Source organism: Lagopus muta, chromosome 24 (assembly GCF_023343835.1).
Source record: "Lagopus muta isolate bLagMut1 chromosome 24, bLagMut1 primary, whole genome shotgun sequence".
In the NCBI taxonomy this organism is placed as follows: domain Eukaryota; kingdom Metazoa; phylum Chordata; class Aves; order Galliformes; family Phasianidae; genus Lagopus; species Lagopus muta.
Window position 1 is genome coordinate 4,736,837 of NC_064456.1, and position 24,084 is coordinate 4,760,920.

At 47.1% G+C, this 24,084-nt stretch overlaps 4 protein-coding genes across 5 annotated transcripts in view; all 4 read right to left on the reverse strand.

Moving 5' to 3' along the window:
• ITPR3 (inositol 1,4,5-trisphosphate receptor type 3) overlaps window positions 1-24,084 on the reverse strand; it is a 275,096-nt gene that overhangs the window by 117,006 nt on the left and 134,006 nt on the right. The gene's annotated exons all lie outside the window — the stretch shown is intronic.
• Window positions 554-7,138, reverse strand: LOC125684291 (uncharacterized). 2 transcript variants are annotated; one of them, XM_048926325.1, is made up of 8 exons: window positions 6,591-7,138; window positions 5,715-6,068; window positions 4,643-4,963; window positions 4,188-4,271; window positions 3,586-3,640; window positions 2,801-2,901; window positions 2,507-2,559; window positions 556-1,914 (listed from the first exon to the last, which is right to left on the reverse strand). In XM_048926325.1, the coding sequence occupies exons 1-8, from the start codon at window positions 6,631-6,633 to the stop codon at window positions 1,627-1,629; spliced, it is 1,299 nt and encodes a 432-aa protein (XP_048782282.1). In that variant the 5' UTR covers window positions 6,634-7,138; the 3' UTR covers window positions 556-1,626. The 2 variants fall into 2 exon arrangements, with proteins under 2 accessions (XP_048782281.1, XP_048782282.1); XM_048926324.1 differs by having other exon boundaries at window positions 554-1,914; window positions 5,715-7,138.
• LOC125684298 (triggering receptor expressed on myeloid cells 2-like) lies at window positions 7,290-12,953 on the reverse strand. The gene is made up of 4 exons (XM_048926342.1): window positions 12,820-12,953; window positions 9,555-9,899; window positions 9,169-9,223; window positions 7,290-8,767 (listed from the first exon to the last, which is right to left on the reverse strand). The coding sequence occupies exons 1-4, from the start codon at window positions 12,857-12,859 to the stop codon at window positions 8,542-8,544; spliced, it is 666 nt and encodes a 221-aa protein (XP_048782299.1). The 5' UTR covers window positions 12,860-12,953; the 3' UTR covers window positions 7,290-8,541.
• Window positions 13,340-19,961, reverse strand: LOC125684292 (CMRF35-like molecule 8). Its single transcript, XM_048926326.1, has 7 exons — window positions 19,835-19,961; window positions 19,305-19,640; window positions 18,658-18,990; window positions 17,640-17,715; window positions 16,311-16,414; window positions 15,862-15,911; window positions 13,340-15,431 (listed from the first exon to the last, which is right to left on the reverse strand). The coding sequence occupies exons 1-7, from the start codon at window positions 19,875-19,877 to the stop codon at window positions 15,225-15,227; spliced, it is 1,149 nt and encodes a 382-aa protein (XP_048782283.1). The 5' UTR covers window positions 19,878-19,961; the 3' UTR covers window positions 13,340-15,224.

Here is a 24,084-nt window from a genome sequence, read left to right on the forward strand (position 1 = left end):
TTAGAGATGCAAACAGTCCTCAGAGAGCCTTTGCTCTAAGGCTGGCGGTTACTTATCTGCATTTTGTGACAGAGGACTGATGCAATCTAAGTGCCAAACTGGCCCTACAAACCCCCTCAGCTTCATCGTGTGATAGTAGATATCTTCAGCTTTCTTGAGAAAAGGAAGTGTGTACCAGAAAGCCTTTCTGTTGTGAGTTATTTCCATTACATTACTTTTAAGATCTACTCTGTGTGCCACTGCAGCTAGATGAGAAATTTGGACATACAAAGTTTAGTTGCTTTCAGAGAATCAAACTGGCTAAATAAGAAGTAGAGATGTGTATTGATGCTTGTTATGACAATTGCTCATCTTTCCAGGTGTGCATATTTTCAGACCTTAATGCAGGGCTGCATGCAAACACGTTTGTTGTTTAAAAAGTGACATGAGCCTCAGTCATTAATTCTTTCCAGTGTGAGCCAGTGCAGCTCTTTAGGAATCAAAAAACACACACATATAGTTAGCAGTTATTTTAATGTTGTTTTTCTGGTACTGTTCTCAGAGAATTTGCAGTAGAGTGGCAAAGTCATCTCAGTTTTAACAGCAAAGGCCCTGATGTCCTGTAGCCACATCAGACTTGGCAAGGGAAGTTTCATCTTCTCTCCCCTCTCCTCTCCCCACGTCTCCTCAGAAATGGAGAAGAACCCACAGGCAAAGTGGAGTTTCTGTGCAGGTGATATGATTAATTGCTGACTGTGCCTCTTCACGTGCCTTTTCTTCCAGTTGTAATATAAAAAAACAAAAGCCATTTCTGTGTCACGTTCAGCAGCTGTGGGTCCAACTCAGAGAGCTGAGGTGAGAGTCTTAGTCAGCTTTATCCTAGGAGTTATCCATCATTCCTAGGGGTGTTGGTGTTGATCACCACGATAACAGGATTCAATAGTTTGATCAGAATGAGTGAAACTTACAACAGAGCCAAGACAGAGTTATACTGTAGCATGGGTGTGGCATTAATAAACAAGCAGAGAAGGCAAGGAAACCCAAAGTTATACATACAGTCTGAATTCTGCAACTGTATGTTCAGACTGAAGACATTTTAAGTGGACAAATACTATTCAGCAAAGCCCTGGTTTGGTGAAACCAGGCATTACTTGTTGTTGTTGAAACAGAGCATTACTTGTCTCCCTGAAGTACGCAAAACAACTTCTGTGCTGAAATTCAGCAGGTACTTTTACCACTTTGCTGTTTTGGTCCTAATCAGTGGGCAGTAATTAACATTTCACATGCAGATATTTAAGTGAGTTGGAAGTCCAAACAGAAGTGCTGTGCTTCCATATCTCGCGGCCCATTGCTGGCTGTGGCACTGGATCTGCTGCTATCACAGCCCGCCTGTTTCCTGAAGTCGGGCTTATAGTTGCTCACTGCTTAAAAATAGAGCCCTGTACAGAAGGCAAATGCGCCACAGCCTTTCACAGTGTTTGTTCATGATAGCTGAATTGTGCTGCTGTGCTATTAGAAAAGTTTGGTTGTTTTTCAGGGAAGATTTGTGCATCCGTGTGTCTCATCCTTTCAGCAGTGCTGTGTGTACGCATCTCCAGCAATTGGTTACGTGCGGGTTGTTTCTAAGCTCAGTTCAGCAGCGTTCCATCAATAAGCTGAAGGCTTTGTGCTGCTTTCTTTCAGTGGGCCTGTTCTTCTCTCTTCGATTTCAGACTGTGGAGTTGTGTCCTTGAAGATAAGGGTAGCATATTCCACAGGCCCTGAGGGATGTGAGCTCCCTGGTGGTTCCTGAAGGAAGGAAACTTTTGGTGAAGGCTGTATGTTGACATACATCACATCTTCAGGTTTGGGTCGAGGTTGGTGCCTTATTGCAGCGTATATCGTACTCTCACTGTGGTCCCCATCTGATATTCTACTTGCTTTTTCTCTTCCTTCCTTTAAAAACATACAGAATGAGAAGCCAAAAAGAAATGCAGCACTTTTTTGATTCTCAATATTAGCCTCGGTTCGATTACGATTACAAACACTTTCTCCACATATTATGAAACTGAGGAGGAGGAGAGAGGGTGCAGGGAAAAGGGGAAAATTCTTGTACACAAAACTCTCTTTTCCAATCCTAAATCATAGATAGAATGGCTCAGCAACAGATAACACTCAATATTTAGAGAGATCGCAAATAACAAAGATTTCCTTTGATGAGAGGCTTTGGTGATATTACTGAAGATCCAAGGCCAGTAAACTTTCTCAATTACCTATTTGTTATTGAATTTATTTTCTGAGTACTGTAAACAAAAGCAGGGATTATGACTTGCTCAGGTTACTGGGGCTGTGTCTGTTTTGCACCCAGATGTGGTCACAAACACAGACAGCTTCAGCCTGCTGGCTTGGCTGGATGGAACACGTTCTCACTGTAGGATGAGTGGCACCGTGTGCTTTGTGATCCTCTTGAGCACTGAGCGCAGAGCCAGCACTGATAGCAGAGATCAAACAGAGCACCAAGAAGAAGGGATTTCAGATGATCTCTTACCTGTAGCACTCCCCTTCTGAAAGCAGGATGTCTGTCAAAGTCCATCTCTTTTCCTGCCACAAAGAACGGAGTCTCTTGAGTGTAAAACCAGACACTTATTTTTTCATTAAAAAAAATGACTGCTTCCACTCTCCCTTCCCTGAAGTTTAGTGCACATGCTGTGTATCGCTCTCAGCTCAGTTGCACTTCCTTCCTGAACAATGATACCTCTGAATAAACCATCCTTAACCTTCAGGGTGCTGGGATACCAGGCTGCAGGGGCAGGAAAAAGACAAGAGGATTAGGGAGCTTTACCTGCTCTTTTCTTCCCCATGCAGCTGGTGATGAGTGTAACAGTAGCGATCAGGGCAGCCGTAGCCAGCAAGGAAATCAGCACCATGACAGCGTAGGGAGTCCTGTAAAGGAAAACCTGGTGTCTCCATCACTATTTACAGCACCACAGTGACTAGGCTAGTTTGGGAGGGGGTTTTGTGTGTCTGAAATTAAATTCAGCATACAACTATTAACCCCGTTGTCTCTCAACAAGTGTGATTCTGTGAGGTCAGTACTGATGTGCAGTCACAGAGGATCCATCCCAACTGTATTTTCTCTGGTTCTTTACAAGCCTGGGGCACATTCAGGAGCTTGAAATCTCTTCCTGCACTCAATTCAGTGCTGGTTAGAGTTCAAAGGCATCCCTTATTGGGATGCAGGAGCCCTTCTCATGGTCTGTCTTTGATCAGGATCATTATGGGTTGCTCTTAGGCTGTTGTGCTTGTACAAGAGCAGAATCATTGTGACATAACATTGCATGGGTTGTATAGTTGTCCCTTTTTAAGCAGGTAGAAAGGAATAACACTGAAACTGAGCATCTTCAGTGGAGTCCCCACCTAGAGCTCCTGAAACCAATAGGAGACTTGTATGGCTTTCATAGGGCCTGAGCAGGTCGACCCAAACTCCGCAGGGAGAAGCCTGTGTGTGTGTGTGTGTGTGTGTGTGTGTGTGTGTGTGTGTGTGCTTGTTTATCACAGCACTGCTCAAATCCTGCAGTGCAGCCAGAATGCCATAATTAGAGTCTGGGTGTCTTTGTTTTTTTTTACCTCTGGTCCTTTCTGCTGTTGTCTGTGGGGCTGCCATCCATATTCCACTTTTCCCCTTGGAAAAAAAAACAGGAGTGAATGATTTTCCCACACTGATCCATCCCTGATGACTCTCTGTCATGCTAGCATGCTCCAGAGATACTGCTTGTTTGTTAACCATAACATTGTGGAATGCACAAGGATATCCAACCTGTGCTATTCATCAGCAAAAGAAAGCTTATCAATGCAGCTGAGTCATGGGAATCATCCAGTTATAGGATCATCCATTTTCTCAGGAAAGAGCTGGGATTTTGTGTATGCTGTTGGCTGGTGTACTGTCAGCAGTGCATGTGCATGACAGCACCAGTGTAGGCTCAGCCAGAGAGCCAGCAGCAAATAGCTATGGGGACAGGAACAGACATCTTGTGATTCCAGGTTTCTTTCCTTCAGGTTATGGGCCTCTGGTGCTTTTTCACTGCTGCCAAATAGGTAAGCCATGAAAATTCATGTCAGTTTAGAGAGCAGCCTGAAAGCTGAGTTGCATTTGAATGCTGCTAGAAAGAAAGTTTCTTAGAAGACAAATCTTGACATCTTTGTCTTAAAGAAGGGATCTCGTTATTTACCTCCCCTCCTGCGTTTTTCAGTCCGGTCAGAAAGATCAGATTGTTTCCACTCAGTGCTTTCTGTTTTGCTGCTTTCTGCACTGGCTGAAAGCAGAAGGAAAGTATTAAATTCAAAAGTTCATTAACAGACAGTGACAAAGAGGTGAACTCAGGTAGAAATTCATGGAAACATTCAGATCTCTTGGAGTCTGTTCCATCTGCTGATGCAAATGTGAAATGTTATCAGTCTAGGAAGCCAAGTCAGACTGCCCCCCTCCCAAGAACTGGCAGCAATTTATACCATTAGTGTGTGTCAGAAAATCTGTTTTAAAAAGGAAATTCAGGAGTTATCTGTGTCTCAGGAAATTTCAAGGCTCAGAAGAGAGCTCTTTAGCACTGACCTGTAATCTTTCTTGTCAAGTATTAAGAAATTGCTGACTTTTAGAAGATCATCATTAATTCTTTGATTAACTCACCCAAAACTTTCAGCACAATCCTCCTCAGTAGTTTGTTTCTCCCCTGGAGATGGCTCTCAAGACGATACTCTCCTGAGTCATTAAGTTGGAGCTTTTTCAGCCACATTCTAATCATTTTCCATGAGAAGTCATTCATCATTTCAGTCCTCTCTGCTTTAACAATACTTTGATCAGCGTTACCTCTGATAATAGGGTGACAAGTAATTTGGGACACCATTTTGCACCAAATAAAATGTTGAAGTTCTCCAGTGTTGATTGGTGCAGAATAGGAGCAGTGGAGGAACAGAGATTTCCCTTTTTTGGCAAACACTGTTACAGGTTCTAAAGAAAATAAAGTGGTGATTCATTAGAAGGATCAAAGAGAAGAAAGAACAGTCCCTGTGGTAGTGTGCATCACCCAGCAAAGGAGAGAGGCCAACAGCAGCACAAAGAGAGCTTGCAGAAGAGGTGGAAGCCTGTATCAGGTAATGTCACATTCTGGGGCTGTCACTGCTGTCACATTGCCCAGGTGCTGTGACAAGGAGCCACCTCAGCACATTTCTAATGCCTAATATCTGTCTTCGAGTTTAAGAGGGTGTTGCTCCCTCTCGTGAGTCTTTTTGAGTTATCAGAGCCTTTCTGCGTGAAAGGTTTCTGTGACTGGAAAACACTTGGAACAAAATGGAAAATTTTCTGCAAAAGAAAGTTGTATTCCTTTAGTTTTCATCAGCTTTTCTGAAATATTCTATCCCAAACCCATTTGGTTTTGATTAGCACAATCCCACAAAATTGTATTCATGGTTTTTCGTGGTGATTTTTAAAATAATGCTTTCTTTCGCTTTGGAACTTCTTCATTTTGTATGGGAAAAAAAAATTATTGGCCATTTCTGCCTCTAGATACATACAGATACGTATTGTGATTTTATATGGAGCTATAGTACGTAGTTTGATCCTGTCCTCAATAACCTCTTGGGGAATTACGATGTCTAGATGTACCATGTTTAGCTATGAAACAAAAAAATGGAATTGACACATCATTCTTGATTTATTTTGGTAGTCTCCCACCCGGCGTGCTGTTGACCACATAGCTCACCCTTAGGTGAAACCACCATCTGTATTCTTTGCAGCAAAACTTGCTTCATTTCAACCCAAACTCCACACTGGTACATGCCAGAATCCTCTTTTCGAAGTGCTGTCATGATTACAGAAAACCAACCGCCTCCAGAGTCTCTCAGCTCAGCTGGAGGATGCAGTACAGGGCTAGGAGCAATCCTTTCTTCTGAAGGGAAGCTCAAGGGTAAGACTGGACAATATTTTTCTGATTGTTCCTTGCACCAGAATTTCTTCTCACGTGAGTGCTTGTGCACGTCGTATGAGCAGTTAGCTCTGAAGGACTCTCCTGGTACTTGCAGAAAGACTTGCGTGTCCTCTGCTGCCATGTGTGATCCTTTGAAAGGAAGAAGAAAATTGATGCCAGAAGTAGTCACCACGTCCTGTGCCGCCTTTTCTTGCCACACTGCTGACACCTCTGGGACTGTGAGAAGAGTTATCTGTCTCTGCAGGTTTGCATAAAGAAACATCCATACCCAGCCTTGGTGCCACTACCCTTTTTCCATTGTTATTCACGTTGTTCCTCTCTGTGGACTCAGTATTCACAGGCTGTAAGTGAGCAAACAGCAGCTAGCCTGTCTCACACTGCTCACAATGCCTCATCCATCATGTTTGAGAAAATAACAAACACAGATTTCCCTCCCCATATGCTAGGTGGTTTCAGACTGAGAAAACCTAAGCTTGTGTAAATAAAATAAACACATTTCAGGCTGAACATCTCCTCTTGTTGACATCTGGCAATCCTATTCCTTGCCTGGCCGTGGATGGCCTGAATAAAAATTGTTCAAGCAAATAACAGCTGCAATGTGTACAGCAGCACTGAGAGCACCCTGCTCCTCAGGGTGATTCAAAGCCTTACCTGGTAGCACCAGCAGGAGCAGCAGGGCTGGAAAACTTCCCATCCTGCAGTAGAAAATGGTGTATGGCACGGGGAGGAGAGTGTATCCTAGAGCTTCGTTACCAGTGAGGAATTCTCTGATACAGAGGAAGCTAAACTTGCTTTGTCATTTACAGTTTCTGCTGCTTGGAGTGATGATAGCAGTTTGGAGTTGCTGAGAACATCTATTAACCACAAACTGTCTTGGGTGGGAAGACTGCTTCATGTTTACTGGCTGCTTTTTTGCTTTAAATATTTAGTTGTGTCGATAGCTCTATTTAGCAATCAGACTGTGGGGCTGGAAAAGAAATAGGCATTTTCAGGCTCTGGTGCCACCTTGGCAGTGCAGCTTTCAGTAGGATAAGTTAATCCTTCCTGCAGTTTTGTGCTTATGTGCAACTTCCATGTTCTTGTTCAGAAGTGCCCAGCATCAACATGAGGCGGTGAGTGGCCCTGCATGAGGTGTCAGGGTTGCCTCCTGGTTAGTGCTGCAGTTCCCTTGCTTTACAGCCCATGCCTATGCTAGGCACTTCAGAGTCGTGAGGGAATGCCAAAATGAAATGAAATTAGTTTGGAGCACAGCTGTGCATAGCCTTGTCTGGATTTGGGATCTCAGCTACTGTTACCACTAGATGCTAAATGGAGCTGGCTGGATCCACCCACCTGCCAGCTTGGAGTACTGCAAAACACAGCAGCTTGTTCTGAGTGGTTTATTGTGAATTGCTGTGCTCCAGCCCTTTGTCATGAATCCACACTATGTAAGATAACAGTTTGTTTTTATTTAGCTTTGTAGGCAATGCGGGAAGCAGTGTGAATGGCATTGGGTTTGGGTTCTTCTTTGGACAGGTAATTGCAGCTTCCTTCTGGGGTATGATGAACAATGAACCCCTTGAGAAAAAGTGCAGGTAAAGTACAGAGAGACAGATCATCTTTGTGTTCATGGAATGATTTGAGAAATGAGGAAACAAGCTCAGAGCTGTGTGCAGATTTCACATGCCTTTGTTATGTTCTGCAGTTCTTTGTTCCTTTCCACACTGACTGCCTGCTAAGGATCCACTCTGTGCAAGGAAATCCTTGGGGTCTTGGAAGAAGAGACTGTGTCACCTAGCAGTAGTGTGAGATGGCACAACACTGACAGATCTCACCTGCACAGGGGATGAGCACTAGGAATAACTGCCTGATCGTGTGGTGCAGTTACTGGCAGTGACTGGAGGTGACAGCAGAGCACTGCATTGCCATAAGCATGGCAAAAATCAGTCTTTATGGACAGGAGTCTTACAAACAAGTCTTAACAAAGCTGATTTCTAGACATCAATACTAGCTTTCAGTAGAACCACATACGTCCATTTGTACTGCGTGCTTTTGGGAGAAGCATTCATGGGTTCTGTAGAGGTGTGTAGGACGTTCTGAATAAAAGCCATGAGCTCTTCAGCACTGTTCTTCAACAAATCAAAACTTCCTTGGAGGTTTGAGATGAAACTGTCATATTATTTTTGCACTGCGTGTGTGTGTGAGTGCACAAAAGCACCAGGTGGTTGAGATGTGTTAACCTGGACTCTTGTTTATGTTCAGTGGTTTTCCTTACAGCAATGCATTATCTGTGCATTACTGTGTCTGGGGAAGCATCTCTGCCACATGAGTAAGGTTTTGCTGGATCTCTTGACGAAAAGATTTCTTCTTCCTCCCTCCTCCCAGCCCTCAGTCCCACCCGCTTCCATCAGTTTCAGGTGTTACTGGCAGCATCATTTCAATTGGGTTGTGTTGGAGAAAGCAATGAGAGAAGGTGGTAGATGGTGACATTCCCTCTCCAGAGTGATAGGTTTGTCAATACCTATGTTTAGTAGGCAGTGCTTTTCTTTCTTGCAGCAGGTGGCAAAGCTTTGCTCAAAAAAGCTTGATGTTCATTTCCCTGTCGATTCCCTTTGGTTCGGCTCTAAGCAGTGCTCTCCCAGGAGGGGCTGATTCCACCATGTGCAGGCTCTACGAGGTCACCAGGGAAACGGAGGACCTGCTGTTCATTCAAGCTTGGCTTGTTCTGCTCTGCCTCTCTGTTTTTCATGCTGTTGCTAATGATAAAGATCAGCACAGCCACCACAAACTTAGTAGCCAGTAATCCAGCAACGATGTAGAGGACCGTGAAATCAGCTTCAGGAGGGATGCTATGGGGAAACATAAACACAACAAATTGAGGCTTAGCAAGGAAGAGGATGATTCAACCTTAAATAAACTCTTGTATTTGGATTGGATAGAAGTGCAAAGGTGGTAACAACTCCTGTGAGTGGTACCCCCTGCCTGGGCACAACAGAGCCTGCGAGGTTAGAGCAACTGTAATAGGTTTTAACTGCAAGATCTCACATATGGATAAATTGCAATCTGCAGGATTTGGCTTGCCTGGCCCTGGAGCACTGCTTTGTGTTCAGAAACCATGCAGCAGCTACAAGGGTTGTCATGCATTAGGAAGGGGCAGAGAATGTGCCTGTGGTGATATTCTTCTCAGCTTCAAATGGGATTACAGGTGCTAATCTAGTTTAGTCTTAGAAGAAGGAATATTATGGTTTACCTGGAGATGCTCTGCACAGCACTGGGCTCCTCTGGGATTTGGGTCTCCAGGACAGCTGGTGACAGAAACAGAACAGTTCAGTCTGCAAATGTTTCCATGTGATATTCAGTGGTGTCACAAAACCAGTGCCCCAGATAGGCATGGGTGACCAAAGTGAGGCTGGGCACTGGTTAGTCTGGGTAGTGACAGATGGCATGTATTAGATGTCCATGTATTAGATGTCCTGTAGCAGTGAGTTTATGTTGCTATAAATTGGGAAATAAAAGCAGGCTTGGGACTTCCTTAGAGACAGACAAAAGTAAATGTTTACTGAAGTACAGTCCTGGCATCTGTAGGGATGTGAAATTTAAGTAGGAACTGGTGAAACTCAGAGCCCCAGGACCTACCTGTCAGCACATCCACTTGCACCCTCCGTAAGGTGTTGGTTTCCCCCAGGTACTCCGTTCTGCACTGGTACAGCCCGGCGTCCTGCTTCCTGAGTCGCCTCATGGTCACGGTCAGGACCCCATCCTGGATGTTGTCGCTGATGGAGGTGGTGCCGTTCCTGTTCTTCAGGAATGGCAGCCAGAAGCGGCGGGCGCTCACCACGTGTTGGCACTTACTCCCATTGATCTGCTTGCACCAGCTCTTCTCTCTCCACCGCTGCTGCCGGGGGTTATAGGTGCAGTTCACAGATATGGTCCCCCCCTCCATTCCGTACACCGTAGTGATGTTCTGTGCAGTGCAGGATGCTAGGAGAGGAGAAAGTGGTGAGCCACAACTTTCATATCTATCCCTTACTGCTATGCTTGTGCCAAACAAATGTCATTTTCCTCTTTTACAGCTCTGATGATGGCTACTGCCAACTGCAGGGCTGGCTCACCTGCCTGCCATGTTGAGAAAAATGCAGTGTGCTGAGGTTCAGTCTTGGCTCAGACTTCCTTGAAACAAGCCTGCAGTGATCCCATTGACTGGTGTGTCATGTGGCTCCTGCTGAGCAGGAGTTTGCAGATCTTCTGAAGCTCAGCAAATTTCGGTCCTCATCTTCCCCCACTGGCCCTGTGGTGACTGCTCTGGATTGCAGTCTGGAGCTCAGTGTTGTCACGCTTGTTGTGGTCACTGTGCTCCTGCCCAGCAAGGGGAGACTGTTTGTCAGCATGACTAGGACACTTAAATAGGAACTTGTGTTTTCCTCTGATCTGGGGGGGCACAAAGCTGGAGGTTGACTTGACACTAGGTAAACTGGCTTGGTTTTTACAAGGTGTTTTTATGAGGCAGATCATCACAGAAGCACAGAACTGTAGGGGTTGGAAGGGACCTCTAGAGATCATTGAGTCCAATGCTCCTGCAAAGCAGCTCCTACAGCAGGCTGCACAGGAAGGCGTCCAGGCAGGTCATCCTGACCCAGTAATGACTCGTTTCTCAGCAGCCTTTAGTTAGTTTCTCCTTGCTGTAACACCCCTTCTTTGAAGCATGCAGCCTGCCTACTTGCAAACAGCTGCAGCAAGGCGGCTTGCTTCAGGCTTTAGCCTTGAGCTCAACCCTTCCACATATGTTCAGAGGTACCGATTTGGCTCTGATGCGAAATAGGTGCTGTGCAGTAAACGCCTATAAAGTTTGTCACAATTTTAGGGCCCTTTACAGAGCCAAAGGAAAGCAGAACAGCCTTGGCAGGTGCTGCAATCAAAGTGAGAGATAGAAACAAGTGAGCAGCTCGCTGTTAGCAGGTTGCTTGTTATTCGCATTCCTGACTTCTGATTCCAGAGTCTTTGCAGATTGTTTCATCCTGTCTTTTTAATAACCTATTAATTTTAATCCTGTTGATAACTGGTCTGCAGCTGCTTGGCTTTTTTTGTTCTAGTTCCTTATTTCTAATTTCCATTTCCTCCTTATAGTGGGCAAAGGCAGAAGGGAAAGTCTATTAATACTTAGAGAGAGAAGTACAGAGTGTTATTTCTGGAAATCTATGTAGATTTTGTGGCAAGATAAATAATGCTAAAACAGGAGTAAATTAAAAAATGGGTTGTTGTGAGGCCTTTGTGTTGGCAGAGCCTTATCATAAAGCATCTTAAAATAATTTTAAACATTCTAAGTGCTTTGTAAGCTGAAAGAAAAAAGAAGCTGAAGGTCTTTCAGGCTTTCCTAGAGGATGGCATAAAAATGGATCTATGCTCTTCAGTCATCCATCACCTACAAACTTTCATCCTGCTGTTTTGTTCCACTCAGTGGTTCCAGTGAAGGCTTTACCTCTCTGCACATCCCATCCCAGGAGAGCCAACTAAACGTTGTAATTCCACCTCTTATTTCTCCTGCAGAATCTTCTCCTCCCTTGTTCAGCTAGGCTTTTCAGTTCCTGGAGTGACTTCTGGTTTTGCGTTTATGGACCAGAAACACTATTGCAAAGCAGTGCCTTGATAGTCATGGCATTTGAAGATTTGCTGATGCCCCAGTGGAAAACTTTGTGTCATTATCTTTTCCGCAGGTTCTGCTGACAGGTCATTTACTGTTTGTGTTCCTCCTCCCTTTTTTGCTACTGAAAAAAGCATTGTGGACTTTTTTTCCAAATTCAGACTTCAGTCAGAATTGAGATTCTGTGTTCCCAAAGCCTGTATGTGTGCCTGCATGTGCAGTGTTCCAGGAATCGGGCATCTCTAGAATTTGCCTGGAAAGAGAAGGCTATCAGCTGAGAATACCAGCTGGATCCTGTGCCTTGTTTCCCATTGCTCTCCAAGCTGAAAATAATCAAAGACTGGGAGTGTTATTCCCTACAGAGATGTGCTCCCTAGCTCACGTATTTCTTTGTGATGCCCAAAGGATGTCTCTACTTCACTGAGTTTTGTTTTCCTCCTGTTGAACCACAGCTGTTGCGATTTACATTCAACCTCCTACGAATGCAAACAAATAGAATTTTGCAGTTTCACTCTGAGAAAGCACACAAGACTTCTGTAAACAGTGTTTCATCTTCTGACTCAAAAGGATCGCTGTGAGGAAAGCTGAGTGCTTGGGTCATAGAATCACTTCAGAATCATTAGAAGTCATCTAATCCGACGCCCCTGCAGTGCACAGGGACACCCACAGCTCTGTCAGTGCTCACAGCCCCGTCCCATGGGGGGTCTCCAGGGAAGGGGCACCACTGCCCCTATGGCAGCCTGTGCAGTGCCTCACCGCTCTCATCACAGTCAGTGTTTTTCTTACATCCTAAATCTTTCCTCTTTTCATGTGAAACCACTTCCCCTTGTCCTATCACACAGACCCTGCTACAGAGTCTGCCCTCTGTTTTCTTACAGCCCCTTTGTTCAATTAAGGGTATAGAGCAAACTCGGAAGAAAGGGTCTGACATCCCTCCAGTATAACAAGGGAGGAAGAGCAGGGTGCAGAATGTACTGCAAAGCTCCAGGTTCCCCCTGCTTGTACTGTGTTGCACCTTGCAATGTGCAGACAGGTGGTAAAGCTATCCATAGCAAATGATTGTACTGTTTTTTCCAAAGAGCTGCATGCTGCAGTGAAGGTACCTTTGCATCCAGAAGGAGCTGCTGCATCTCAAGGCCTGTGCAGTCTTGTTATTTGTTGTAATCTTTGTCTTATAGAGGTCATTACTCTTAAGATAGAGTTCTTGCATCAGTTCTTTACCCTACCTGTTATCATCACCCAAGGCCACGTATGCTTTCTTACCTGAGAAGAAGACCAAGATGAGGTGCATGAGTTTCTCCATGTCTGTCCAGCAGAGAAGGGGAAAGAGAGGAGTCCAGACAGAAGTGAAAAGGGCTGTTGCCCAAGAGCAGTTTGCTTTTCTCTCCTCCTAGCTCTGCCGGAAGGAATGAGCACAGGAACTTGGCATCTTTTTTGTCCTGCATGTTGAGCAATTCACCACGGATGGGCCTTTCTCTCACTGGCTGAAAATTCAGGCATCAGCTTTGCCTGCTCACAGCCACAATTTAGTCTAGACAGCCTGAAAGAGAGCGTCATGTGGTGGCCTCTGGTATCATTAGCAAACTGATGGGCTGCCCTTGTTAATTTGTTGGATTCGCTTACTTGGAGATCTTCCATTCAAATGCTGATAAAACCTTGCTTATCTTACAGAAACAGGCAGATAAATCTGCAGATCTGTCTGTTAGTAAATGTGCCTTGTTTTCTTTAATCAGTGTTTAAAAAGATGGTACCTAGAAGTTCTCTGTGGGTCTTTCTATCTTCCATTTTTTTATTTCTTGCACCAAAAAGCTCAAGCCTGGATTCTCTTTCATGAGAAGCAACTGTGATCCTGAAAATGTATTTCTTGCATTTTATTATTTTTTACCATTACTATTCTACTGTTTGACCCAGTGTAACTGACTGTATGAATAGTTAGGGGAGTCGTAGCCTGAGGTCCTTTTCCAGATTTTTTCCATTTTCTTCCTTTCATTTCAAGTTAAATGGGTCAACTCTGATAGTCTCAAAGAACAAACCTGCATCTTTGCTGCAGCCATAGCAAGACAGGCCTGTGAATAACAGGTGGTCCAGACGTCTTTGATCTGCCACCTATCTGCAGAGCTTGGTGCAGCCTAGGAAGTGTCAGGGCTTTTATTTGGTGCCAGGGTGAGTAGAGCACAGTGCTGTAGGGACACAGAGCTGCATCTCAGTCTGGCTAATGGTTGATTCAGAGGTGTGTGATGGGAGCCTAGAGAGCAAGTCCATTGGGAGTACGTGTCCTGGTTTATGGTGGGGTTATTCAGGACAGCAGGGGGCTGGTCAGGTCCCTGCCAGTCCAGTGTTCTTTGGCAACTCTTGGAAGCCTGCATCAGAGCTGCACCAGGGATTTATAAATGTATTATGTATGCAATTTACTTGGACATTTATATCTGTAAGTAATCTACTCTTGAATTACCAGCATTTCCTTTCTCTTGTATCACCTGCTGTTGAAAACAGCCCTCTTGTGCTCATACTTCTTCCTCTGGTGTCTTTGCAGTACTTCCTGAAACTTTGCTAAGCTTATGGTAGAATCATAGAACAGCTTGGGTTGGAGGGGACCTGAAGGATCATCTAATTGCAACCCCCTGCCGTGGGCAGGATTGCCGATTTCTTCTGTCAGTTTTTTTGCTCTGTGCTGCTGTCTGTATGGACTTTCCTCCTGTCTGGCTCAGGGCTCACTTGTGCAGTTGGCAGATGGCAAATGCTGTTCAAAACACCCAGTGCCCCGTGCATTCCTTGGACGTGGTGCCACGTGCTCCCTTCCTTCCTTTCTCCAGAAACACTCATCTTTTGTTTTCTCTTTTCCATGCTCTTTCATTTGTCTCTGTTCCATGCTGCTTTGGTTCAAGCAGCCAGTTTGTGTCTTCTTGAGGAACAGCTGTAAGAGCAAGCCAGCCACAAGCTTTTGAACAGAATGAAAGCCTCTGATGAGGAGGTCTTTAAAGGAATGTCTGTGCTTGCACTCAGTAGTGCCTCACCTTCTTTCCCTCCTACACCCATACCTAGCACATGTGCCCTTTTTCTTGATTAATGGGTGGGCATTTAGCTTTAGTTTGAAAGCCTCTTTCCATCTTATTTCTTACCTAGGCAGGCTGATAAACGTAGGAATTTGCATAAAGTATCAAAAACGGTATGCACTGTGATGTGCACCACTGTTTGGTTCTTAGAAGACCTCCTGGTGCTCAGATTCTTACAGCAGGACCCTCAGCTTCACAACTCGCAGAGCACTGTTTCAGCTTGGTGCAGTACACTCAAGCCACCTGCCTTCAGGCAGATGCTGGTTCTGCTTATTCCTAGAACCCAGTGCTCATATCTGCCACCCACTACAAACAAACCCAGTGGCAGCAAGGGGAGAGTCCTGCACACCTGCCTCTCCCAGAGAGGCTGCATTTTAATGGAATCAAAAAAGCAAACATGCAGTTGATCCTGAGAGTTACCAAGCACCTCTGACCTAAGAGGATCTGCACACTTATCACAAATTTCTAAAAGGAAAGAAAGAGGTCTTAAAATGCATAGGCAATGTACATGTGGCAGCAAAACCTTAATTCTTTCCCCAGTGTTCGTGTACTGTTCTCCACTCCCACTTTATATTGCAGTTCTCCCATTTCTGGATTGCTTTAGAATTCTGTGCTTCATCCTTTGTCATTCTTAGGTAACTGCTTGTGTGCAATGATGGCATATTCCACATTTTCCTCTGTGGGTTTCCTGGGAGTCTGACTCAGTTCAACATTGCAGTAGAGAGGTTCATCAGAGCTGAGCTGGGATTTAAAGTCCAGAGTAATGTAATTTAGATCTCTGCTGTCATCTGTGGTTCTTCCCATTCTTTCAGTGCTCTCAAGCTATAAAAAGGAAGAGCAAACAGTAGTCAGCATCATTCAGTGCCAAGGCGCAGCTGTTATCAAAGGAACAAGATTCTTCCAGGAGAAGTTGTGTGAAAAGTCACCTCTGGTCATGGCAGAGGAAGAAGTAACAGAAAACCCTTTCTTTAATCTCCTCTCCTTGAGACAGGCTACAGTTTCATCCTCTAACCTTGCTTTCTAGTCTTTCAGTCATTTCTCAGAGATTTCTAGAATTTTCCCCACCTTGGGTTCATTACTGTTTATTTTTTCCAGTGGAATTTTCCTTCCACTGCCCCCACATTCCTTTCTGTGGTGATATTAAACATTACTTCCCCTCGCACTCAGAACCAAAAATGATCATCATGTGGGTCAGCCAGCTCCTCACAGGTGATGGATTCAGGTACCAAATGGAAATGGTCATATTCCTTACCTGTGCTGGGCTCTCTGGTTTGTCATACGTGTCCTCTGCTTGTCTGTTACCTTTGGAAAGAGCCAGAGTCAGAGTTTTGAGAAGCAGACAAGCCCATAGCAATGCCTGGTCATTGGCTGTGCTCCAAGGAGTTTTGGGGAGGCTTTGGGGTTGCCCAGTGATGGAAGTGATGGTTGTGCCAATGGGACCCATCCACCCTGAGTCTGGGGAATGTGTTTCTCCCAGTTTACTTCTCTAAAATGGTAGGAGGTGTTTTGTGCAGGGAAAATGGGTTTGGTTTACTGGGAGATCACAGCAGGGAGCCTGCCTTTGAGGCTTCCCAGCCTGAACCTATGTTATCTTCCCCAGAGTACTGTGAATTGGGAATAATCTTGCTTGAAGAGGAAAAATGATGGTTAGAGAAGGACCCATCTAGAATCAGAGAACAGAAATCACCAATTTCCACATACCTCCTGTCTTCTGCTTCTTGCGCTGCCTGATGCCCAGTGTTGTTGTGATGACCAATGCCAGGATGAGCAGGATGCACAGAGCCACAGAGATTATGATGGTGTTCCTTTGCAGGGAGAGCAAAGAAGTTACCAGTGCTAGTTACCAATAGCTAGCAAGGCCCATTACCAGAAAGGGGGCAGGAGTAGCTTTTATACACTTGGAAGGAGGGGGGTGGAACTATCTGATCTTTAAGGTCCTTTCCAACCTAAGCCATTCTGTAATTCTAGTCTTCATGCTTTTAAAACAAAACACTATTCAAAGTTCATAGCATAATTCTAGGCTCTCAGGAGCAGGTACTGCTTCCTCTTGAGTTTTCCTGCACCTGACACACTGGGAGTTGATGTATATTGGTGCTCTTAAGTGCTGCTGCAGTGTACATGACAGGAAGTCCAAAGGGGAAGAAAATCCCTTAACATTAAAAAAAAAAAACAACAATAGTAAATAGAAGGAAGAAAGAGCAGCTAAGGGGTATTTTGCTGTTAACTATTCACCAGCGCCCTGCATAACCCCCACAAGGGTTGTGAACCGTGTCTGCAGGACAGGGATGGACAAGGCCAGGGGCAAGGAGAGAGAGATGAGCGGCAGCTAAATAGCTGTGAAGTGCTCTTTTGTGTGGGCTTGTCTCAGGATGATGGCCATCTCAGGAGGCACTCAACGACTCTTGCTCAAGGCCCATCACGTAGGCAGGAGAACAAGAAGGATTAAAGAGGAACCGAAAACCATGAGGACAGGTTTTCTGACAACAGATTCCTCATGAAGGAGAACAGAGGATTTCTGATAGATTCCTCAGGAAGTGATCCCTGCAAGGTGAAGTAGAAGAGGGGTCTGACATCAGATTCCTCACACTACAGAATTCCTGCCTGCTGACAAACTCCTGGGCTGCTGCCTGAGCGCTGCTGCTTCCTCCCGCATTGGCTCCGCGGCCGCCTCCTGCTGCCTGCTTGCTGCCCAAGGCTGGCCGCGCTGCCGCTCCCTTCTCTTCCTCCCCCCCCCCCCCCGCTTCTGCCTCGGACCTTCAGACATCGTGCAACGGGACGTTGCTGGAATTCCGGCGGTGACAATCCCCGCTTTATGCAATTCTTGCTTCTTTCCTATGATTTCTATCGCCCTCCTTCCCTTCCCTGTCTCCCTGATTAGGATTTGTAATAAACTGGTTGGACTGACATATGAACCGTTGTTTCTTAATCTCACGCCGGGTGTACAGACTTAAAAGAACCTCATCTCCCTCCTATAAATTGGAGCGAGACACTTGTCTGTGCACAAACTCTGCAAGTTTCTTTAAGCCTTACCGTGGCTGTGTGCTGTTGCCAGAAGAGTTTTTCTGACTTGAGCCTGTAGTAACTGACAAAGTCGTTGCAGCTGGTACTGCAATCACAAACATGAATAGGAGAATAATTACTGGGCTGTTTTGCCATTACCGTCTAAACTTCCCTGCCATTGCTACCACGGACATAAATCTGTGTGCACCAACACGAAGTGCCCAGGGTGTAACCTGTGTCATCAGGACCTGCTGTGAGCAAGCAAAACAGTGTAAGGATGAAAAGGTAGAAGGGAGAGGGAAGGACCCTGCTTTCCATGCCGACACAGTGTGCAGCAGAAGTACTGTAAGTGCAGTTGGAAGTGCTGAGCTGTCCCCTCTGGGCATCTGGGTTGCTATATTCCTGCAGTGATGCTCTGCCAGATTCCTGACAGAGCACAGCATGGCGTTGGTTTGCCAGAATCAAGTGCCTAAATATTATCACTTATTAAGAGAATGCTGAAAGAGATAAAAACATCTGTAAAATATGGCTCTAAATCTGTGTTGCAACCAAATGGGAAAGTCTTAATAGCCTTTGAAAACCAAGGGATGAGTTGCTATAAAGGAACAGAAGTAGTATCATGAGCATGGGTGGTAGGAAAACCTCTGAATATGACTGAAACTTCTCTAAAATACAAGAGAAGCAACACAGTACATCTGTGTAAGGTCAGATTCCTGCTGCTGTTCCGTAACAAAATGTCTGTGAGAAAGTAAAATCATGTAGGGCTTGGGCATAGAAAATCATCCTAATGTACCCCACTGGAAGATGCACTAATTTGGACAGCATAAAAAGTAGAGGGGGAGTAGGAAAGTGAATCTGGAGTCTACAACCAGCCATGTTTTCACACCAGTCAGTAGTTCTCAGTGGTTTTGGGAGCCCCAGTGTTGAGTCTGCAGGGAGTGATGTGGGTCTGTGGTGCACATGGATGGCACTGGGCTCCTTGGTGGGCACAGGGGAGAAGGGAGATGAGCCAGGGAGGTGAGGTCAGAATCTGCCAGCAGGTACTTACTCTTGTCCACAAAGAGCCTGACCTCCATTATCCGGGTGAATGCAGGGCGTTGAAAGGGGCTGTAGAGCGCACACCAGTACACACCAGAGTCCTGTGCCTGCAGCTTGTCCATGGTGATGGTGACAATCCCTCTCTGGGCATCATCCTGGATTGAGCTGCTTCTGTTCCAGACTCTTCCGCTGCTGCCCCATGTGTGAGAGTAACGTGTGCTCACTAGGAGTGAGCACTCAGCCTCACCTCGTTGTTGGCACCAGGCTTTTCTTCCCCCGCTGTGGCCCAGGGCCCCGTATGGGCACTGCACGGACAGACCGTCCAGCTCCTGCCTGTGTAACTCTGCAAAGAGCACATTGAGGGCTGAGCGCGAGTGCTGGGCATGAGGGCATCCTGCTCCCGGCCCGAGCTGGCAGCTGGGCTGGGACAGCCATCAGCCGGGGCGGGGGGCTGTGGGCAGGGCAGAGCTGGATGCCCCCAGGGCTGTGGCTCTGTGGGGCTCCTTGACAGCAGGCGCTGTGAATGGGGCAGGTGCTGGGTGAGGGTGGAGGCTGGGGGCTGAGGGGGTCGAGGGAAGGCAGGAGGATGGAGCGGGGCAGCAGCACTGTTGTCCTCTGAAGGATGTGAGTTTGTGTGGGGAAAGAAACAGTACTCACCCTTGTAAACATTCAGCGAGACGGTCTTCAGTAGAACATAGTTGCTGCTATACACACAGGAATATATGCCTGAGTCCTCTACCTGGAGCTCAGACATGGTGATGGACACGGTCCTGTTGCCATCCTGTATTGTAATGTGGCCCTGCCTGGCCCTGTCTGAGTATCTGTACTGCATTGAGGCAAGTGTCAGCACTACAAGCTCGCATCGTGCGTTCCTCAGGCGGCACCAGGCTTTCAGTTGCTTGTTGTCAGGCTGTGTTGCGTAAGGGCACTCGATAGAGAACGTGCTTCCTTCCCGTTGGCTAATCTCAGCTTCAGGTGTTTGGGCTGGGAGACCTGCAAGTGTGGGACCTGGTGAAGCTACAGCTCTGCACCCACAGAATGGCTTCAGCTGGGAGCATTAGGCAGCTGGTGCGGGATGTTGAGAGCTGCCCCTGCCCTGCACTGCCCTCCCCTGCCCTTCCTCAGCACTGCAGGACTGGGAAGCGCGTCCCACGGGATGCCTCTAACGTGCCCAGCCCTCCTCTTACCTGGGCAGCAGAGCAGCAACAGGAGGAGAACTCTCAGCTCCATGCCGTCCTCAGGCGCGGGGCAGGGGCATTGCTGGGGGCTCCCCACCTGCCCGTTCCAAAGCGTCTGCCCTGTGAGCCTTCCGTCCTCCCACTGACGCTGCTGGAGGAAGTCCTGACGTCTTGTCTTCCCTCAGAAATCTTTCACCACATTTTGCAATGAAACTGATACCAAGATTATTTCAGGGTTCATTTGGGGAAGTGGCTGTGGGCAGAGATCAGCCCGTATTGAAAGGAGAGGCTCTTTGTTGCGCTCGCTCAGCTGTTGTCCCCCCTCTGCTCTAACACTGGTGCCAATGGAGCTCTCTTTTGAATGTTCCAAGGCATAGGAGATGAAGCACGACCTTGGCCTTGGCCCAGCCATGGCCAGAATGTCCCCTCCAAGCCATGGTGGCAGTGAGGGCTGAACTGCATGTGCAGCCTTATAAGCCTTTCTCTTCTTACATGTCAAATAATGATTCCTTTCCCTTCCCTTCCCTCTGCTTACCACTCAGTAGTCTTAAGAAATACTTTTTCTTTGTGGCATAATGTCACAACTTTGAAGTCACTTTTTTTGTGAAAGATTTTCTCATGTTTTACAACAGATAATGTTTCCCTCTTCCTCCCTTCCTGGTAAACAAAGGGGATTCTTTTGTCCCCTGGGGAAGAAGCAGATAGTGCCTGGCAGGACCTGCTGTTTTCTACCCTTGGTGCTCCGGCTGGCCCCCACTGCCCTGTTTACCTGGTGGCTCACCTGTTTTATTTCTGCTTCTTACTGACAGTTGTTTCATTGGAGTTAATGCGAGTCTTTAAAAAAGGAGAATAGAAGGTTGTTTGCCATTCACCTGCAAGTAAAATACATTCAGTAAGGATTGAACTTCTTTGGTGACACGAAACAAAGTGAAACTGTCTGGACAGGCAAGTATGCAGCTCCTGAGGTGGTGTTGGCACTGATGTCTCTATAGGCACAGCTGAAGTGATTTTAAATAGAGTAGAAACAATAGAAATATTGAAATGAGAGGTAGAGCAGCTTGTGACGTGGCTGACTCCTAGCTGACTGTGCAGATGGACAGCTAAACACAGCCTCCTGTCTGTGCATGTCCTTCTGATTCCCAGTGCCATTCAGGAATTGAAGATGAACACACCAGCACTCCCATGCATTGTACAGGATCTCAGACAAATGCAGAAGGAACACTGTGCCCAAGATCCCCTTGCCTCTTGCACTGCTGTACCCCTTACCTGAAAAACACAAGAGCAGAAGCAGGAGGAATCATGACTGTGCCTGTTCTGGAGCCAAGAGGAAAGGCAGTGCAGATCAGAACAGCAGGTATCTGCACCCTTCTGTCCCACACTGGCACTGCTGGAGAAAGTGGCTGAGCTTCGTGGCTGCAGCTTGGCGTAGTGTAGAAATCCCTCTCTGCAGCTGAACAACCAAATTCATGCATGAGTGATTAAATCGTCCATGTCAACAGAATTTGGCCAGTTCAGAAGACACAGAGGCATCAGACAGAACCCAGGGAGCTCCCCTCGAAATCGCTGTGCCTTTCTCTGCCCTTCAAGACAGCAACAATAAAGAAGCAAAGCGGCAGTAAATTCCTCTGCCTTCCCGCTGCCAGCAGATGTGCTCTGCAGTCTCCCCTGGGCCAGTGCCTACCTGCTTTGCTCCATCAGAGCAGTGAGAAAGACTGTTCTGACACCCCGGCTGCAAATAATTTCCAATTATATGAATAAGCAGCTTATTAACAATACATTCCAGCTAATCATTTTGTGCTAAGATATCTTCACGTTGTCTTTTCCCCAAATCCCTCTCTCATCAGGCACTTGATGCTGAATAACAAGAAGGGGGAACGCAGTGGTTCTCTTATGAACAAATCCCAAGAGTCTGCAATTACTTCAGTTTCTACAACTGGTTGCCAACAAACTGAGCAGAGAACTGTGCTGCAGTGCTGCGGGAAAGGAGGAGGCACCACACCTGTGTTTGCTGTGCCTGGTGCAGGCTGAATGCTGGAGCAGAGGAGCTCTCTGGAGCAGGACAGGTCAGGAAGAGGCGTCTGTGTAAGACTCAGTGGATTCCAGGGACAGCTGGGAAGTATTGAAGTCAGTCCCCTTGCTGCATCTCTGTCAGAGGATCAATGTGGATTTTAATTATAGCATTGCAGTAAATGAGGTGAATGCAATCTCTGGAGGTCACTTAGCCTACCCCAGTGACACACGCAATAGGATCAACTCCTCCTGTGTCATTTCAGTTTAACAAGTTGAGGTTGCAGCATTCTTCTGGTGACTTTTTGCAGTGCTGCACCGTCCTGATTTGAAAGCTTTTCTTAAAGCTCCCTGCTATTTGAGTGCCTCTCTGCCTTTTGTATCTGCAGAGAACACAGGGAACAGATGATTCCCTTTCTTTTGCTCTGTGTGTGAGGACTCCTGCCTTGCCTCCCCTCAGTCTGTCACTGCACTAACCATCCCCAATCCCTTTAATTTTCACTCCTGAGCCGTGTTTCCGACAGCTTGGATCATTTTTGTTCTCTGAATTCTCCCATCAATCCGCCTCTTCCCTGCCAATCCGCCTGGCATCCCCGGGGCCCCCTGAAGTTCCTACAGAGCTTTCGCATCCAATCAAGGACTCAGCCTCGTACTTGTTGCCTTCCGCACAAACTCTGCCTTCCTGCTCTCTCGCTCCCTTCGCGACGAAACCCACGGCAGCCCCGAAGATGCAGCAGTGGCGGTGGGGCCGCTAGAGGGCAGAGGGCGATTAGGAATGGGGCACGGGACTCCGGGCGCTGCCCCGAGCCGAGCTGCCGGCCCGCAGCCGGTCTGTGCCGCCGGGAGCGGAATGGGAACGAAGTGCACCGCTCAGCGAGAGGTCTGTGCAGGGCTGGCACAGCGCTGGCAGCGGGCAGGTGCTTGTGCACAAAGAGAGTCCGGGCAGCTATGGAACTATGGAATCGCAGTTAGGAGAGGCTCACAAGGATCAAAGAGATCAGAAGAGGATAGCCAAGGAGCCTCCTAAAACTGTAAGCAGGCCCAGGGCCATTTCTGTGAGACCTGCCCGGCTCTTTCTGGGGACACATCGCCAGCAGGGAAACACAAACACATCCTTGATCCTTGTCTGAGCCTGATGCTCTGCAGGGATGCAAGGCAGCAGGGATTGATGTTGAATAATTCTGGGAAAAGAGGCTGCTGGGATAAGGGAGAAGATAGGCTGCTAGGGGGTGACCCAGGGAAACAGAAGCGGCAGCGATAGCTAGAGCCTGGCTGGGGAGGAAGCAGGCAGAGCCAGGATGGCTGTGTGTGCTGGGGCTGCAGGGTGCAGGACGTGGGCTCAGTGCAGCTCTGAAGGAGAAGAGGCCCCACAGCAGCAGCTTAGCGAGAGGCCTGGTGTTTGGTCTGTTCCACATCAATGGGGCGTCCAGCTGTGGCTGAGGATGAAAGCAAGAGAGAGAGAGAGGATTAAAGGCTCCCAGGGTCTCCTCTAACCCGCCTAAGACTCACTGAGAGGGCAGTGTGCGGCTTCAGGAAGGCTTCTTCATATGGAAAATATTATGTGAGGGAGAGAAAGCGAGGGGGAAGGGAAGAGGGAGAGTTCTGTCCACAGCTCTGGGGGAGAACAGATCACAAAAACACTTTGGAGCCTCCGACCCGGCCCAAGGAGAAAGCAAAGCTCCACTGTAACCTCAGAGTGCAGTGGGGCATGGGTAGTGGGTTTAGGAGACCTGTGGGCAGGAGATAAGTCCAAACGTGCAGGGAGACAGAGAAAAAGGAAAGGATGAAAGAAGAGGAGAACGGGAGAAGGGATACAGAGAAATTGGGGAGGAAAGAGAAGGCTGGACAAAAGGGAGGAGAAAAAAGAGACGTGGGGGGGGAGGTGGTGAAAAGTGGGATGAGGGACATGGAGGAGGGAGGTGGTGAAAGGCCGGCTGTCTGCTCCGCTGTGTTGTTAACCAGGTCGCCAGGTGGAAGCCCCCGCACTCCTGGCCCTTTTCCTTCCCCCACCAAACTTCTCCCAGGAATGCCTGTGATGGGGAACAAATTGCTAACAGAAGTGAGACATTTTGCACCAAACGCAAGCAAGTTTCCAGTGAAAGGTTTCCTGTCAGCGGGTTGGGAGTGGAGGGTGTGGAGCCTTTCTGCCTGCTCTGGCAGAGTAATCCTGCAAGTTAACACCAAGCACTGGTTACAGTGCAGGATAAAGGACCCGAGGCTGGGCTTTCCTGCCTTCTGTTTTGGCTGCTGCC

Excerpts from the sequence above, each read along its gene's own strand:
- LOC125684291 (XM_048926324.1), bottom strand. The coding sequence starts at position 6,201 with ATGTTTCTTTATGCAAACCTGCAGAGACAGATAACTCTTCTCACAGTC. Across the intron at positions 3,641-4,187 it reads TGAAAAACGCAGGAGGGGAG|GGGAAAAGTGGAATATGGAT; the intron begins GTAAATAACGAG and ends TTTTTTTCCAAG. Across the intron at positions 2,902-3,585 it reads AACAGCAGAAAGGACCAGAG|GACTCCCTACGCTGTCATGG; the intron begins GTAAAAAAAAAC and ends TTTCCTTTACAG.
- LOC125684298 (XM_048926342.1), bottom strand. The coding sequence starts at position 12,859 with ATGGAGAAACTCATGCACCTCATCTTGGTCTTCTTCTCAG. Across the intron at positions 9,900-12,819 it reads CATCTTGGTCTTCTTCTCAG|CATCCTGCACTGCACAGAAC; the intron begins GTAAGAAAGCAT and ends CTCCTCTCCTAG. Across the intron at positions 8,768-9,168 it reads GCTGTGCAGAGCATCTCCAG|CATCCCTCCTGAAGCTGATT; the intron begins GTAAACCATAAT and ends GTTTCCCCATAG.
- LOC125684292 (XM_048926326.1), bottom strand. The coding sequence starts at position 19,877 with ATGGAGCTGAGAGTTCTCCTCCTGTTGCTGCTCTGCTGCCCAG. Across the intron at positions 19,641-19,834 it reads GTTGCTGCTCTGCTGCCCAG|GTCTCCCAGCCCAAACACCT; the intron begins GTAAGAGGAGGG and ends CCACACTTGCAG. Across the intron at positions 16,415-17,639 it reads GGCAACAGCACACAGCCACG|GAACACCATCATAATCTCTG; the intron begins GTAAGGCTTAAA and ends CTCCCTGCAAAG.